Genomic DNA, 18,679 nt, shown 5'->3' on the forward strand with positions numbered 1-18,679 from the left:
AAAAATGATGACAGAAATGAATCATGTGTTCAGGATGTAATTTAAAGCCAATACATCCGTGTTTTGAAGTGATGTTAGTTTTATTGATTAATCAAAGCAGGCCCTGATATAAATAATACATATCAGTATGATATTCTGCTGTACATGACTTTACTGGCCACATGATGGTGCTCTTCCAGCATCCTTTCAGAGAAAGTCATTTTTTTCAGGAAACAAACCAAAGACAGACTCCAAACCTCAAAAGAATCGCCAGAAAAATACATTTTATACTGTGTGAAGAGATGGGATTAATTGGCACGAAACAAATGTCAATGTGCAAAAGTTACTCGTACATATGATTGCTCTATACGATCACATTTCAGCAATATTTTTCAATAACAGAGCAGAGAAGATTGCAGTCGTGTCAGGGTTTATTTGAAAGCATTAAAATAAAACGTTACAAAGAAAAACAGTCAGAAATCAAAATGCTTCGATTGCTCTGGTCCAGCCGCTGCCTGTTAACAGTGTATGTTTCAAACAAATTGTTTGAGCGGCGAATATATGCTCAAGGTCCGTCTGCTGCCAACTCACAAACTCAGATAGCCCACCTGAGCCCAACACTGAGATCAGGTTGGAGATGCTTGTGCTGTCCAACTGTTCCGAGTCTGAATGTGACTCATCATCAATCCTCATCCTTTTACACGGCACTGCCCAAAAGTCCGGCAAATAAAACTCTGGATCAACAATGTGATAACTTGTGTCCATCTTTCGCTTTTTAGTGTAGCACTGCGCGCCCTGCGGCTGTTTAGGCTGCGCGCAACAGTCTGAGTGGAAGTATCCATTCGTGACAGTAGTCACCACATGGGTGTCTAAGTCCAGGACAGTCTTTTGGTTGGCTTGTGTGTTTGGGATAGGTAACTCCCAGGAGGATTTGTCCGCACAGCTCCAACAGGCGTCCGAAACCATGAGGTCAGAGTCACTTGGTGACACCATTGCGCAGGCAGATGCGTCTTGGTGCGCCACCTCTGCAGGCTGGCCGTTAGGCTGGTGCGCTCCGCAGTGCCAAGTGTCCGACTCAGCCCCAGTAAAGTTGCAGTATAAGTCATCGGCCAACTCCGTGAAGCTCCCGGTCAATTCAAGGTATTCTTGCCTTTCGCGGGCTGCGGCTACATCCTCATACGGATGCGCTCTCTGCGTTTGCGACAAGTTTTTGCTCATATAAAACTGCCTGGCGTTTCTCAGTACATACGTTACCAGTAAGTTCTTGTGGAGCTTGATGCCTCCTCTCTGCGTCCTGGAGCTTTGGATTTTCCTTAAAGAAATGGAGATCAGATTCTGTGCGTCAAATGCACACTCCATCCTCAACCGGGCCCCCCTTTCTTCCTCTCAGTCTCTCAAAACGTTTGTTTCCTAACTGGAGAAATATTTATGTCTTTACTTGAGATTTCAACTAGATTCGTGTAGACTGTGTCCATAGCGCTCCATGTCTTCCCAGTAAGGGCATGGATTTGCAACTCTCATCTTTCCTTGCCACGCCCTCACGTAGACATTGTCCAATGGGAGGGAGGCGGTGCTTCTGTTATACGCAAATATCACTACTAGCCTCATTGAAAATGCACGTAGGAGCAGGCATGCTGCATTTCACTAAATGTGTTCTGATCCTTTAAAATCACAGAACAGAACTGAGTCCAACAGAAAAGTAGAAGAATGGAGAGATACAACAGCAGAGTAAGAAACAATACGCGGCAAATAAGTAGAATAGGGCAGAATCATTAAATAGCTATAGAGTTTTGTAAAATAAAAAAAAAACAAACAGGGAGACCAAAGGAATAGATTTCAGCAAAACAGAATAAAGGAACAAGTAACGTTGAAGCAGTAGAGTAAAGCAGAGAATTTCTCAGATTAAAATAATACACAAGATATAACATGCACAGTAATGCATGCTCAACAGAATAATATTGAACACAAAGTAACAAAAAGCAAAAGAGATTTGAACTAAGTAGGACAGCACAGTGACAGAATAAAGTAACATGAGATAACAAGAGCAACCGACTAGAATAGAACAGAACAGAACACATACATGTGAACAACAGACAGCTTCAGACTGGGATATAGCACAATACAGATCTATACAAGATAACATGTGAGTCAGTGAATAGAATCAAACAGAAAAGAACCCATAATAATAATGAAATAACCGAGGTGTACAACAGAATACAGTAGAATATAGAATACAGTCAGCTTTAGACTACTACAGCTATAGAATATAGCAATATGAAAACAATAATATAATAACATAGAACAGATCATATTTATTAATGACAGCTATAGAATAGAATAGAATAGAATAGAATAATAAGCCGGCACTTTGACCCTTTAGTATGTACCCATAGTATGAAGTCATATACAATGAATATTTATTAATCATTCCATATGCCTCACCTTAATGCTATAAATTACAATAATATACTGTACATTGTACTTTAATTACTGTATAATATACTGTTGTCTATAGATAAACTGTACAGCACAGATATTCCTTCAATAACAACAACATCCAGTAAATTATAAAGCTGAAGCTGACAATGTCATTAGGGCCGCCTCTGATAAGGGAGGCATAAATACTGTCACTGCACTCAGATGTGTGTGAAAGCTCTTTGTAGACAGATTATCTGTCATCTGCCCCCCACATCTGTTTGTATGTACACACACACAGACATCCTTCTGAACACCTGGATATGACTTTGATTTCCTGCCAAATAGGTGAATCAGGAGAACAGCCACTATTATGGTTATCATGCTCTGATAATACTGCAAATTGGAGTCTGACACATGTGCTCTCTCAGGAATTTAGTTTTAATTGCAGAGAGGATTGATATTATTATGTTTTTTATGGTAGAGAATGGTATAAGATGACATCGCATGTAGCCTATTACTTTGTATTAATGCTTTACAGATTAAAATAGTTTGATAGATTACATGTAGACACTTCTGTGGTATATGAAATAAACATGTGACTTTGCACCGTCTTCAACCAAACAAAATGTTATCTCAGATATTCTAACAGCACAAAGAAAAATGTGTAAAGCTAGATTAAAGAAATAAAATGGGGAAGGTGAAGAGGGCACGAGTGTTTACACTGTGAACCTTCTTTTATGGACAAGTTACCAATCAACACAAATGAAACCACTATTTAAAATGTTTAATGGAAATAAGTGACAATAAAACATCACATCAAACATCAGAGAATTCATCTAAATCAACAAATGAACATATGTGATGACAGTTTCTTTTTAAAACTTTTAATAGTTACAGAACTAACTCATTCAATAAATACAGTGGTATGTCCAGGTAACAATGAAGGGAACTGCCCGGTTTAATTAGAGCACATGTAAAGGTCAATACTGTTGATGTGGTTTTTAAAAGAAAACTTTCTAAAAATAAAAATCACCAACAAAACACAGACAGGGCATATTCAATGATTGTAGTGCATTACTCGTTTGTGTGTAAGCTCAAGGCACATGTGAAGCAAGAGGGGGAAAACTGTTAGGTAAAGGTGAAGGTGCCAAAATGTCACAATGGAAAAAACCATATGGAGGTGATTTTATTGACCAGCATTGGAGAGAAACCACAATCTACAATCAGCAAGGAAGACTCAAAACAGAAGGTCAGACCAAATGTCAAACTGACCAAGCATCTGTTTTGAAGACATACTTGTGCACACTAGTTAACTTGAGTGTAAAAAGTGAAATTGATTTTTTTACTGCTCCCCTAGATAACTGAATGTTATGTTATGTTATTCTAAGATTAAATATGCACAATTTCAAATAGTCAACCTGTGTGCTTTTAAATGTCAATAAACATTTTGTGCATTAACACTTGCTGTGTGTATTATATTGAATATTATAATTCCAAACCTTTAGTGTGCTAAAATGACTGAGAACTATATATATATATATATATATATATATATATATATATATATATATATATATATATATATATTGTTTATTGTTTCTCTTACATTTCAAAAGGATTGTATTAAACATTGTAGTAAATCAATAATAGTATTACTTCTTACTATTACTGCTAGACAAAGAAAATGCAAGTAAACACAAAATGCAGTTTTTAAATAAAGTTGTTTAAGAGGGGGAAAAAATCCCAACCTATATTGGGACTGTTAAAAAAATAAACGAAGTGTGGTGTATGACATCTATGGACAGCTGAGGTAACGGGTGGTACATAGGCCCCAAGCTGGAGAAGAGGAAGGCGAGTCAATCCGCATATAGGGCTCCCTGCAGGAGGAACCAACCTTTTGCGGATTGGTTCTGGCCGGTGGAGTGAGGCCGGTGCACACCTCGCTCCACACTGGCGCAGGGAGCCAGGTATGCGGCGTGACTTTAGTCCACTTTTGCAGTTGTATGATTGTGGTTGATGTGATTTTAATGTGTTGCAGACATATGCCCGGTTGCGGAGGAAAGCAGCCGGTAGACACGGGGACAGTGGGTTTCAGCGGTCTGCCAGGCATTTTAAATGCCAGGCATTACCTTAGTTATTTGAAATGATCGTTTAATTAAGTTTTTTAAGGGTAATGTTTGTTTCTTTGCAGAGTTACGGGTTGTTGACCATCGCAGCTCTTGTCACAGTGTAGATTTTGGTTTCTTTCTTTTCTTTGTCTTGCCCACCTCGGCAGGTGAGCCGGTGTTTGGCACAGATCAGCCACACCTGCTCTCAATCAAGAAATAACCTTAGTAGCTGCCTGACAAAGTGGAGCAGACCAAAAGATCCTCAAAGCCAGACATCATGCTGCGATACAAGGTCATTCTAGAACAAATGAGAAACAAAGTCACTGAGATCTATCAGTCTGGAAAAGGTTATAAAGCCATTTCTAAAGCTTTGAGACTCAGGGAACCACAGTGAGAGCCATTATCCACATGGTGAACCTTCCCAGGAGTGGCCGGCTGCCCACAATTACCTCAAGAGTGCAGCGACAACTCATGCAAGTGGTCCCCAGAACAACATGCAAGAACTGCAGGCCTCACCTGCCTCACTTAAGGTCAGTGTTCATGACTCCACCATAAGAAAGAGACTGTTCCAAGACAAACCCCCTGCTGAGCAAAATGAACATAAAGACTGGTCTCAGTCCAGAAAACATCTTAATGATCCTCAAGACTTCTGGGAAAATAATCTGTCCCACAGCATTTCAGAAAAGGAGCATCATACCAACAGTAAAACATGGTGGAGGTAGTGTGATGGTCTGGGGCTGTTTCACTGCCTCAGGACCTGGATATCAGGACCTGATATTGGAATGAGAGCTGTTTAGAGTTCCAATGGATTTTGTCATAGAGACGAACAAAGAGAAACTCACCCACATTTGAAACCTCTCATACAAATGGAAAACTGGCTGTTTAACAATATGCTGAAATGTTTTAGGTAGCATTGGCTGGTGAAAAATATAGTTGCTTAGTTGTACATGAAACTTAATGGATAGGAGACCCAGCCCTGCCGATTACCAGCTCTTTAACTACATAAACACTGATGCAGTATTTGCTACTCGTTGGTTATCAATAAATCTGTAGTCTTTGAGTTGAACAGAAAAGAATTGCTGCTAAACAAAGAGATTTCAAGCATTTCCTCAATTCTTCCTGTTAAACACATACGCAGAGATGTGCAGCTCTGGAGAAGATGCACACAATTACTTCAGAGGCGGGGTGCTTTATTTACATATGCAATATGCATAAGCAAGGTTACTGTGAGGGTGAAATAACCGCGAGATAGACGGAGAGAAAGGAGGAGGGGTTTGGTATGTGTGTGCGTGTGATGTGTGTGTACGTGCTTGTGTGTGTGGTGGCAGAAAATTGGTGTTATCAATATTTAACCAACCCTTCCAGCATATTTATCGCAGACAATAGAGCAGACATGCAACTGTCTCATATGAGTGGAAGTGTATTTATTACAGGCTGGAATGGAAGCTGTAAATAGGATGTTCATTGATATATCCCCGCCACACTTACATCCAATCAGTGTGGAGCCCGTCTAACAGTTGAGTCCTGCTAAAACAAACTGTTAATATATGTATTAATTGTGTGTCAAAGTTGTCATTAAGGAGATATTTTAACATGTGGTGAGCAGATGTATGTAATTCAATCAGTTTGAGGGGGAAAAAAGAAACAAAAAGCTATGAAAAGAGGGAGAAGAAATGAAATGTCTGGAGCTTTTTTTTCTTTCTTTCTTTCACAGACCCATGGCCTCTCAGAAAATGTTTCCATGTGTTGTGTCTGAGCACACTGAGAGCAAAGAGGGAAAACATTCTCTCCTCCAAACCACATGCAACAGATTCTTTCTGAAGCCAAATAAATCAACCCTGTGTTTCAGATCATGTGACACTTTTTGTGCTTTGTGTTATTCCCAACATATCCTGCCCCCCCACCCCACCCCCCACAGAACCCACACACACACATACATTCAGAGTTTCCATATCCTGTGCGTAAGATCACCTGTACAGACAGAATGGCGTGCTTCAATGTGACATGCTCAGGCAGGAAAACAGGAAAGGGAGTTCAAGGGTGTCCAACATGAAATACTCACAGAGTTAGGGGAAACCCAGAGCGTGTGGCAGCAATCCAGGTCTGAAGACAGTAAGTAAAGTTTCACTAGTGCACTTTTTTTCTTTAGCACTGCCATCATGTGCTCTGCTTTTGCTTGTGCATAAATGTTCTAAAGGTGCCTGTTCAGTGTTGTGTGTTGTAGTACAAGTATGTTTTTGTTTTCTATTTTAAAGGTCGCGCTTAATATGTATTTTTTAAAAATTAGGTCTCAGGTGCTTCAGATGAGATCAAGATATGTAAAACATGTCAGTTAGCTTAGCTTAGCTTAGCTTAGCTTAGCTTAGTGCAGAAACAAGTGAAAACAGCTGTGTTCATGTTTGTAGATTTGTGGAACTGTTCCCCAGCACAGCTATGTTTTCACTAGAGTTTGATGTCATTTGTTTTTAGTGTAAAGTTACAGAATTTTTTTTTAATGTTTTAGTAGTTTTTTTTTAAACACAGCTTTAAATTAAAAGTGACTTTTATCATAACAACAAACAACAAATAATGGGACAAAACTCAAAAGGGACAGAAAATGTAGACATCAGAAAGCAACATAGTGTCTTCTGTTTTACTTCAGATTTATGCCACTGATTTCAAATGTCTTCCCTGCTCAAGCATGATCATCCTCTGTGGCCTGTCACCTTCACACAGTGTTCTCTTGATGCAGTGGTATTTCTTAAATCCTGCTGCAATTCACATAACTTCTTTCAATTGTCTCACACAATGTTAAGTGGATGGGACTATTTATTTAGCCAATTAGCCACATGATCATTAAACGTTCTCACTTACAGTTAGTACCTAATATCTACCCACAATCCTCTAACAAAGGCAGTGCAGACATGGTTAATGTATGATACTGCTACTTTTAAGTGAAATGTAATGGCTACAAGGACAAAGCCAGACAGTCTTATCAAGATGTTTAAATACAGACATTTATATGTTTCTATTTATGTTTTCTCCAAAGGTCCCTTATTGGATGGAAAATGAGACATTGACTTCCTACAATGCTAGGCTCTGCATTTCAGAGGTGCCAAAATGATGTGAAGCTGATGGTGGTGGCACAGAATGGCAATGATTAGTGACTTGCATGTTTTGCCTTCTTACTGTTAGATGAGGATGCTCTTAGGATTGGTAATATGAAGCCAACTGATAGCTTAACATAAAGTCTTGAAACTGGAGAAACACTGTATTTCATTTAATACAACACACAATCACTGCGCAAGGTTTTACTTAGCATATAATATTGTAACCTTGTAGTTCTTGCTATATGTGACATGCCGTGCTGATCAATCGTCCCTGTTCTCTGTGGGGTAACCGTGTTCCCCTGTGCATCTGACAGCCATCCCTAGCCCATTTACTGTCAAATGGGCTCTGCTCTCTTTGCCTGAGCTCAGATGCAGATTTATGCCAGAGCAATGCCGGTTCTTGCATATTAGATGAAAGCCTTGTTTGCATATACCCGCTCTCTCTCTCCCCCCTACTCTGCTCCTTCCCTCTTCCCCCCTCTTTCTCTCTCTTCCTTTTTTCTGAGGCGTCACTTTAATATGTATGCAAATGGGCTGCGCTCCACGGGCAGATATGTGTGGAGCCCTGTCCTGCAGTCAGGAGGTGTAGGAGAGATTGTGTTTGTATTTATGAGGCATGGGCCCTGCCGCTCTTGGGAGAGAAGCGCTGTGAGTAGTGTGTTGGAGGCTCTGCAGTGCAGGCAGAATGCAGATATGCCAATAACAGAGGTCACGGTTGTCACTAATGATAAGAAGAGACAATTAGACAATAGCATAGCTGTAATGTAACCCCCCCTTACACCCTCTTATACACACATAAACAAACACCTAAGCCATCGTATCCCTGCTCTGGTTTAAAGCAAGCTAACAGACTCTTCTGGAATGTTCTGTATATTGCAGCAACTCTCTGCCTCTGCTCTGCCTGAACTGAAGGGATCCTGGGTGATTGGTGTTTGTAAAAGACCAATCTATTGATCCCATGTATCCCTCAAGGGGGTGAGGATCACTGTCGGGTGCTGAGGCAGAGGAGACAAGGTCAGGTCACCTATGAGAGAGGCACCCCTAACCCATTTCATCAGTCTGATGCTTCCCAGACAGGCCTCAAAGAAAGTGATCAATAATGTCTCCCTAAGAGTAGAAACTGAAAAAAAGAACAATATAACTGTGCCGAGTGTGCAACATTATCTTAGCACGTACATATGTGTGTGATGATTTCACATGAAATGAATTCATTTCAGACGAGTGTTGTAAAATTATAGAAAAAAGCTGAATGAAAACAACAATGAATGCTTGGTATTATGTTCAAGACATAATAATATCTTGGCTTGGTGCCAATCAGTGATCTACCAAGGCAACACACACACACACACACACACACAGAACTGTGTGCAAATCAAATGTCTGTTTCCTCTCTCTCTCTCTCTCTCTCTCTCTCACACACACACACACATCCCCTTCCTCCATCATGAATAAACCATACTGTGTCTATGAGTCATATACCACCCCCACATCCCTCTCTAACCCACTCCCCCTACTCGCTGCTGCAAGAGTAAAAACGCTAATTAACGTGATGGCTAGCTCCAGCTCCTGTCAGCAGCTTGTGGGGGCCTCTCAACCAGCCAGGCTCCACTGGTCTCTGGTTTTAGCTGCTCTCTCCCTAACCGCCATCTCTGGAGAACCAGGGCCCCTCATTCATATTCAGTCCCAGTCACAGGCACCTGGAAGCAGCCAGCACCACCTCCACCAGCACCACACAACCCCCACAGTGTCTATCACCAGCCCCCCAGTTGAGCCCACCTCCTGTCAATACTGGATCCCCCAGCTTGCTGCTAAAAGACGCACACACTGACAATTATTTATTTTTTTGAACTAGAATTCAATTGGAATACACAACCAAAATAAGAAAATGCATTTAGGAGATGTAGGAGCTAGAAACTCCATCTAGGAGATGACACAACCCAACTGATGGGTTGAATCACCCAACGGTGAAGAGAGAGAGAGAGAGAGAGAGAGAGCTGCGTGCCTTGGTGAACTAGCTCGGTAACCATGACAACACAGCCGGGAGAGCAAGAAACAGGAACATACAGAATCTGTTTCTGCTGAGACTTGCACATGTGGCACAGTGCTGCTTTTCCTCCGAGAAGAAATGAAGGGGAGGTGTGTGTGTGTGTGTGTAGGTCCTTATGAAACATACATGCCTGCTGTCTCTTCAACCAAACTTGCCTGCCCTAGTCACACAGTGAGTCACAACAGAGGATATTATGGTGAAACTGAAGCACACAACCCAGTGTTTAGTGGCAGGCTTTTGTCTTGTTTTTATAGCCATTGGATGCAGTGAGGTCGAGGTAAGCCTGAGAGAAAGAGGGCAAAAAATAAAATACAAAACATACAAGTAAGAAAAGGGAGAAATCTTTCCCTCCTAAGCCGTTGTTTTTGCCGATTTTCCTTCCCTGTGCCTCTCCGCCGCTCCCTTTCTGCCTGTCTTTTCTCTTTCTTGCTCCCTCTTTCTACAGGCTCAGTCTAACCTCCCCCTCCCCTTTCCTCAAGGGAATAAAGGTCGTAACGCAAATGATTACTCAAACCCGAGTTGCCATAGAAACGCAGTCATGTGACTAGAGCAGGCATGCATAGACCACAACAAAGAGGTGGATCAGGAACCAGCGCTGGAAAGAGCTGTAGCTCGCCTTACTGGTGCCTCAGTGCATTTCACTCAAATTCAAGCTTTTAAAAATAGGCGAGCAGCATGAAACGCAAGGGGGAGAAAAGCAGAGTAGACGACACTGAAAAGAGCTAGAACGAGAGGCTGTAATGAATCTAGGCTGTAACACTGCAGTGTGCCATATATTCTACCATTCACTAGCATACCAAGGGTGTGTCCTATTCATCATGTCCTTCTTGGAGGCAGAGCTCAGGCGCCAGTTGTCTGGAATTTCTGTGAAATGGCGTCAGTTGTAGAAATGTTGAGGGTGGTGGATTCATGTGCTTCTAAAATAGAAGTTGGAGTACGGAACTTTAACTTCTTGGTGTGCTGTGCATTTAAATGATTCTCCCTCAAAGAAGAAAAAGAGATCTGTGTATAACAGTTTCATAGCATTTAAAGGAACAGCACATGTAGGCTTACCATGAAGGAAAACTATATAAATGAAAAATAACAAGATGACTAAAAGTGGTTAAAAGTATGATGATTGTAGTTTCCATGAGTAATATATTTATACCTTCATATATTTTGCCTACAAATGGATATCTATACAAACAAACAAAACACTTATGACACTGACCTAAGTCAAACTGTGCTGGCTCGTGAAGGCAGCAGTCAGTGTGTGTCAGCCTAAAGCAGGAACCAACACCTGGAACAGAATAAGAAGGTGGCCTGCCCCAACAGGATTCAGTTATCCTGCATCCAATTCCTCCCCCACTGAGATTAGTCCCTGCCCTGGTTGAACCCAGCAACCTGCGACCATCTCTCACAGACCAACCACCACCCCACAACAACACACACACAGACACACACAGACACAGCCCCATGCCCAGTCAAAGCTTCACACGTAAAAGTGTCTAATCCAAACAACAATAATCTCATTGTAGCTAAACTACACTGCATGGAAGCCAGTGTGAGTGCAGAATAAGGTTGGTGTCCAAATCTTAGTGTTAGCAGCCATTCATTTTGGTGAACTCCATCAACACAAGCAGAGCTAAAGGACTGGGTACATTTCTTTCTGATGAAGTCATCACATCTGTGGTTATGAACACTGTGTTTCAACGTCTATGCTTGTTTTCTTTCTCCTCTCTCCCCCCACACACACACCCCAGCAAACACATGCAGTCTGGCTAAGATGTATGTCTAAAAACACATACAACATGCAATCTAGTGTGGTGCGAGTGTTGAGCATGACCCCTGCCGCCATACCCCCCCTCCTCACTGGCTGACTGACTGCTGGCCATTTCCCCTCCAAAGTCCACCTCAACTCCCATGAGGTTCCAGGCAGCAGCTGAGTGTTCAGTGATGTCTGCAATTATCCTGTGTCTAGACAATGTCTAGTGAAAGACAAGGAGATGCACGTTTTGCACAGCCTGAGCTCTAAAGAAGAAAAGGGCCCAGAATAGACCACAATGCCTTTCAGTTAGTGACGTAGTCCCTAATGAAAAGGTTAAGGCCAGACTAGGAACTCAGCCAACAAGCACAGACGTAAACAAAAACCAGCATTTGTACATAATTCTAATGAAATCACAACTATCCTTTTGTATGCTCATTCTGGAAGGAAACATGCAGAGTAGAGTTTCTTGATCAGCAAAAGCCAACTTTTATTTTACTTTTATGAAAAACAATTAGTTTGAGCTTAAATTCAATATGACTGAACTTTAATTCTAGTGTTAGCCTGTCTTTAGCCTGAACTTTAATTTCTATTAAATGTAACAATATGAGATGATAAGCTGAAAACGACATGTTCTCTTAGAAAAGAGACAGTATAAATCATTTTCAACAAAAGAAAAAACAAGATTTCTTAAAAATGTTATAGGCTTTGGCCAACTTGTGAACCAAAGCTATTTTCTCCACTAATTTGGATTTAGGTTTCTAAATAGTATTTTGTAAAGTAAAAATCACAGTGTTATTAAGATCTCATCATAAAATTACTTTTCAACATGAAAAGAAGTGAATAAAAGAACCACAACACAAGCATAAACATGCCGAAGCTTGAAGCAAAGGTTGAAAGATATACAGGGCTGTGGTGAAAGAAAGGCTATGAGAGAATGAGCAGGTGTGGTGGGAAAGACCCATGGGCTTCAGGGAGAGAATAGATCAATAACTAATTTCAGTACAGAGCTTCACTCGCACTGTTTTCCAATAAATGCTGGATGGAGAGTACTGGCTTAGCCCTCCCCCCACTATCTCCATTCTATCACCTTCTACAGGCAGGGATTGGATTGTATGGAAGAAGCATGCTTTCTCTGTGCTTGTGATTGTTGGTTCGGTGGATTATGTTTCTACGACCAGTTTATAGTGCAGATGTAATCCAACAATGCCATTTCCATGCAAGCACTCTCACAACCATTCCACATATGCTCCCTCTGTATCTTTAATGCTTTTTTTCAGTGTTCTGCCTCCTGCAGCCCCCTCCCTCCCTCTCTCTCTCTCCCTCATTCGACCAGGGCCAGTGTTGAGGTTTTGTCAAGAGTATGCAGGGAGATTCAGACAGACAGGAGAGTGAAGCGTGTGTCATGCAGGGCTGCTGCTGCTGCTGCTGAGGCTTTTCTCCTCAGAGGCTGTGACCTAGATAACCAAGAGGAGCTGGAGCGCCTGCAAGCCTTGGAGCCACTCCAGCTTCAGCAATGTCAGGAAGGGGTTAGTTGTGTAACACAATGTCCTATTTAGTTTGCTCGTCACACACACTCAGACACATGGGCACTAACACATATGTACCCTATGCTGCTCCTGTACCATAATGATACTTGTCTTTATGACCCTGTTAACCAAAGCCAGAATGAACAGAATGCGTTTTGAACATTTGACGAAGTACAAAAGACAAAAGGGGGGTGGGGGGTGGGGGGGACTGGGCACCTAAATTCATCAGAATTTAAACATAAGCATTAGCAATGCTTGGTAAAACTTTCTCCTCCAGCAGCCACTGCAGCTACATTATGTCAAAATAAAACCATGTCAAAACACGTAGACACACTCTCCCTGCTGTGTAGTAGCATTTCTCCTTTTTTTTTTTTAGCAACTGATGTTTGGAGTATGAACACAAACACGTGGTAAATCTGTAGCACCAAATTATTCCTCTAAAACAGGTAGGGTGCTACAGTCAGCACTGTACTGCCACTACCTGGACAATTATAAGCAGTAACATGTTGACAAACTGAAAATAATGTCTTCTATATAGTGTAGTAGGCTATTAAAAACAGTTTTATAACCCCCCTACATATTAGGAGAAGCTATACAAATTCCACGATACGCCATCATCATGGTGAGGAGATAAAATATAGATGGACCCCACTGTGCTGGAACAACTTCAATAAGCTGTACTGTGAATACCTAAATGTTTGACCATTCCATCAGAGCTACTTTTGATATGCAGGAGCAACAGTGCCATCGTGTGGCTTTCATTTTGTACTGCAACTTTCTGTATGATTCACACTGATGAAAATATAGTTAGAATTCTGAATAGGTCAAGCAGAGCTGTGTGTTGTGAAGTAAACATACATACATTTGTCTGTTAATTAGACACCCAATAAAGAGTCCAACAAAAGCTGTGAAGGTGTGTTAAGCTTTTACAGACAAATACATTGCACAGAAATAATTACAGGTCTTGCATTTCAGTAGCACAAATACTACTTGATAGAGTGTGTTGTTAGTGCTGGCTCTGCTGAGGTTTGAAACAGTCCCAGCCAGGTTTTGGGGTGTATGAGTGCTCAGGTAGAAGAAAGTCTTTCAGTCTGTCGGGTAAAGGCAAGGCTTTGACTCTGTCTTCCAGTGGCCAAGGCTGCAGGTGGTTCCTTATGAATGCCCTACAAAGGCAACGCAGAGCTGGAGGGCTTTCTTCACACTCTGCTAAACGGCTGTGCAGGTCTACCAGAGCCTGAGCATACGGATGAGAGTCCTGACCAGGCACAGGGAGCTCTATCCTGGGAGGAAGATTCAGTGAGGGTACGTTTACCTTCGCCAAGTCCAGCAATACCTCAGCCTGCTCCAAGAGCTCAGTGGCGCGACTTGATTCAGAGCACTGCTGCAGGGCTGTTTGGAGCCTCTGGAAAAGGAGGTTGTAACCTGACCAACAGGAGTCACTATGATAGGAGCAAACTAAAGAAGCTCCACTCTGGATTAAGAGCACAGCCAGAGGGAAGAGCAGGTCAAAGTGTTCCAGGCTGGTCTGCGTTAGGGAGGGCTCACCATCTTCATTCAGACAGCAGCTGGGGTCCACACCGTGAGCCAGCACCAGCCGTGTGGTTTTCAAGCAGAAGTTACCGATCTCAGCAGCGTCCTCCATGCTGGCTTCCAGAGCCTCTTTCACCAGAAACACCAACGCGGACTCAACTGTTTCACCATCTACAGTTGCAGCATTAACATCAGCACCTTCAGAAAAAAAGCATCATTCAGAGGCAAGATAATTTCTAAAGCAATTACACACAGTAGCATGTGTACTGAGGTATTAAAAACAAATACAAATAAACAATATGAAACGAAAAACATTTTTTTTTAGTTTTTGGGTGATTTAAATATCTTTAGCCAAACACTGCTGTCTACTTTAAAACTGTTATTTCTTTGATAAGTGAAGGGAATCCTGCAAAGAAATCCTTTAGTCATTTATTGAGATTCATCTTTAAAAGTCTGGACAGGAAAGAAAAACAAGCCCATGCTGTGAAGTCCATTGGAACAAGACTGAAACATGGACAACAACATTTAGTGACAAACTGAAATCAATGTTTTACTGGCACTTTGAGTAGATACTTTAATGTTTCATGCCCTACACTGGAAAGCCACATAGCGAAGCTTCGTAATTACTGACATCTACGTTACATCCACAACAACACAGGCACTACGTACAGCATATGGCCAATGTGAACACTTGCAAATATAGATCTATCTAAAGATCTGATTACAGTAATAAATCTGTTTTGCATGCAGTCTAGGACCTCCTCTATCACCTAAATATAATACCGAAGTTATTGATGTAAAAATACTGATTTAAAATCCTATCAGAAAAGCAGAATAAATTAAAACAGATGCATAACTTATACTAATATATGTGTGGTTCACTATGACATCTTCTATTCTTCTTTTTCTTTGCTATGGCATCCTCAATATTTATTATATTTATTTGCTTTTTATTACACACACATATGGTATATATATATATATATATATATATATATATATATATATCTATATCTATATCTATCTATATATATATATATATATAAGTATATATATATATATAAGATCTATATATATATATATATATATATATATATATATATATATATATATATATATATAGATCTTTAGAATATAAAATTCATCAGGATGTGTATGGCATTTATTGGCCTTCAACAAACCACCTTGTAGTTCTACAATACATGAAACTGCCATTATACAGTGGAAAGAGACTGACAATAACTTTATATATTCTGCAGGTAGAAGATGATACTGTATGTCTGCATCATCCTTGTTAAAGAGTCATAATCAGCCAGTTGCTTCATGCTGGAACACTGAATGGAATGAATCCATTTTCAGTTGTGTTAAAAGCTTAAGTGCATATTTTAGTCTGACACTAAGTTTACTTTGGACACCTGTAGGCGGCATTTAGATTCTGAAAGGAGTGCTTTGACACTGTCAAAGTATTTGCATGACTAAAAGCAGGCAGGAAGGTATAGTAAGGATGTAAAGCTTTACCTTTCTCTAGCAGAAGCTGGATATTCTCTGTGTTATGCACAGTGAGGCCGTCACTGCTTGCCAGGGCATGGAGCAATGGAGTTTTTCCTGTTGACACCAGACCAAAGCATTTACATTTAAGAATGAATAAACAGCTCAACATGTTATTTTTTGGTAGTGTAAAAGTACCATGCTTATCCTTTGCATTCACATCAGCACCCAGGTCCAGCAATGTGAGCAAGCAGGGCAATCTTTCAGACTCCTCGCTGGCAAGGTCCGAGGGACTGCTCTCATGGATCTACAAAGTAACACACAGTAGTATTCAAACCCAGCTAGTATTTACACCCAACAATAAAAGGATTGACATAATCTATTACTCACCCGGTCCCTCTTTTCAATGTCTGCTCCATGCCCGACCAGCAACCTAACCATGTTTGGCCTGTTCCTTAACACTGCTATATGTAGTGGATTGTAGTATGACACTGGATCTTAAGTGGAGAAAAACAAATGTCTATGCTAATACTTAGAACAACATTTTAAACATATTAGATAAGAATTTGTCAAACAATGTTGCCATTAAATATCTCTGACCCAAGTGATTTAAACTATCATTCTGTTGCATCTTGAAAACTAAGCAACCTCTGCTTTAAATGTATGGGCTGCATTGTAGAAACATATAACGATATAACAAAGAAAGACACAACAAAAGTAATAGTGGGGAGACTTATAACAAAAATGATCACATACTGCATGTTCCTATACATGTAAATTATGTATATTCCTAAAGATAACAAAAGATACTCTAAAAACTGAAAAAAATGAAAAAGCCATTCAAGAAAAGTGAAAGATAAATGAAGCACTCTCTGCCAGAATCCCCTAATTATGGCACTGGGGAAACACATGTCAAAACCACCAGAGGTCACCACAGAGACAGTGGATGAATCCTGGCACTCTCCAGAACAATTTACTAGAGGGAGAGGCTCAAATGTGTGTGTATGGAGGACAACTTCCATTAAACACATGCACTTGTTTAAAGTGAAAGCTCTTGGCTGACAGTTTTTGATAGATTTAAAGTGCCATTTGTCATTTGTTATTTATTATGAATTTAGAGGCAAAATGTAGCTGAAAGACAAAGAAAAAAAGAGAATGAAGTGCATCCCTCCTCCTGTTGCACACAAAAAGATTATTTCCTTCAAAAATAATTTAATAAAAGAGTATATGCATTTTGGGTAAATGCACTGTATGTGGTTTGTGATGCAAAATTAAAAGCATCTTTAACACATGAAATATCCAGGGTAAGCAAGTGAAGGTGCTCCAGTAGAACGAAGCACAATAAACATCAGTGGCTCTAATAATAATAATATTAATAAGAAACAATTCAGACATCATTTAAAAGACATAATGACACACTCTTATTATTACCAACCTTCAAAGTTTAAATCGGCTCCATAGCGCAGAAGGATTTCAGCTGCAACCACCAGCCCCCGCTCTGCCACTTTGAACAGGGCATAGCTGATGCCCTCCAGAAACACCTCTGACTGGGACTCTCGCTCCAGGAGCTCCACCAGAGCGCTGCACACATCCTCAGGAGCCCTGCCAGAGCACAGAAAGCCATCATCTCACCCAAAATGCATGAAAACCTGTCTGTGTTTCAGCTAAACGCATTTGGCAGTGAGTCAAACACAAGAGTATTGCAAACTGCTACTAAAGCTTCATAGAACAACGACAGACAATATTAGCATATTTATACTGTGGTGTACTTTTTAATCATAAAGCGCACATTAGTGTTACTCCGTCCTTGTCGACTATCAAATAGTTTTTAAATATTAAAAGCTCCAACCGACTCAGAAAGTACACTTTATAACAATTCAAGCAGGCCATGATAAAGAAAATAGATTGTACTAGTTTCCATGTACTGAACATGTTGACGCTCTGTTACCTGCCCTCCTCACTGCCCTCTGCTTCCTCCAGTCCAACGACACACATGACCGCATCTACCAGCGGCTGGTACTCGTAAATGATCCTCCGGAACCCGTGGAGGAAAGGCATGGCTTCCCCGCTCCTCGACGGTCGTGAGTAAGACGCTAGAACACAAACGTTGCGGACTTACGGAGTGTCTGTGGCAGATACAGAAGTCATGCCCTTTAGGTTATCTCTCCAGTACAGCTGATCAGGGTGACGGGCTATGATAACATGCTACCGTGGACATTTAGTAGCATCTGCACAGAAATACATTACAGCAAGCAGTTTATCACGCTTTTATATCGCTAGCTGGCCGAAGCAACGTCATTTATGTCAAGGAGAGAACAGCAGACACGTTGAACATCGCACTGACGTCGCTCTCTAAACGTGGCGCTAATTTTCCATGTTAAGTTATTAAGAACAATATTTAAAATCATGTATCTAATGACAGTAAACAAACTCCCTCCAACACTTACGTGGTTTTCCTTCAAACAGGAAGCTTCCACCACGCCCACCTCGGTGCGGCGCTGTTTTTATTCCCCCTTCAAAAGTAAAAGCGAAGAAGAGTTCCACTTTACATTCGGTCCTGTCACAAACTCAACATATAACGAGTTCCACAATGAAGCAGTGACGATGAAACTGGGATGTAAAAATGTTGTTTCCTGTTCCTTAAGTGTGTTCAGTGTTTAGTCTCTGTCTGTCTTTTTTTTTTTTTTTTTTTTTTACAAACATTTTTTTTTCATTAGGATTCACATACTAAAAGCACATGTTCTCAT

At 40.8% G+C, this 18,679-nt stretch overlaps 2 protein-coding genes across 3 annotated transcripts; both read right to left on the reverse strand.

Moving 5' to 3' along the window:
- Positions 1-397: 397 nt before the first annotated feature.
- LOC114441048 (immediate early response gene 5-like protein) lies at positions 398-1,488 on the reverse strand. The gene has a single exon (XM_028413798.1). It carries the CDS (start codon positions 1,336-1,338, stop codon positions 460-462), a length of 879 nt encoding a protein of 292 aa, XP_028269599.1. The 5' UTR covers positions 1,339-1,488; the 3' UTR covers positions 398-459.
- A 12,334-nt stretch (positions 1,489-13,822) lies between these two features.
- Positions 13,823-18,445, reverse strand: asb6 (ankyrin repeat and SOCS box containing 6). Of its 2 annotated transcripts, none has more exons than XM_028414283.1 (7): positions 18,380-18,445; positions 17,881-18,058; positions 17,368-17,534; positions 16,323-16,429; positions 16,131-16,239; positions 15,963-16,049; positions 13,823-14,642 (listed from the first exon to the last, which is right to left on the reverse strand). In XM_028414283.1, exons 2-7 carry the CDS (start codon positions 17,988-17,990, stop codon positions 13,921-13,923), a joined length of 1,302 nt encoding a protein of 433 aa, XP_028270084.1. In that variant the 5' UTR covers positions 17,991-18,058; positions 18,380-18,445; the 3' UTR covers positions 13,823-13,920. The 2 variants fall into 2 exon arrangements, with proteins under 2 accessions (XP_028270084.1, XP_028270083.1); XM_028414282.1 differs by having other exon boundaries at positions 17,881-18,025; positions 18,380-18,435.
- Between the last annotated feature and the right edge of the window lie 234 nt (positions 18,446-18,679).

Source organism: Parambassis ranga, chromosome 9, assembly GCF_900634625.1.
Source record: "Parambassis ranga chromosome 9, fParRan2.1, whole genome shotgun sequence".
Taxonomy (NCBI): domain Eukaryota; kingdom Metazoa; phylum Chordata; class Actinopteri; family Ambassidae; genus Parambassis; species Parambassis ranga.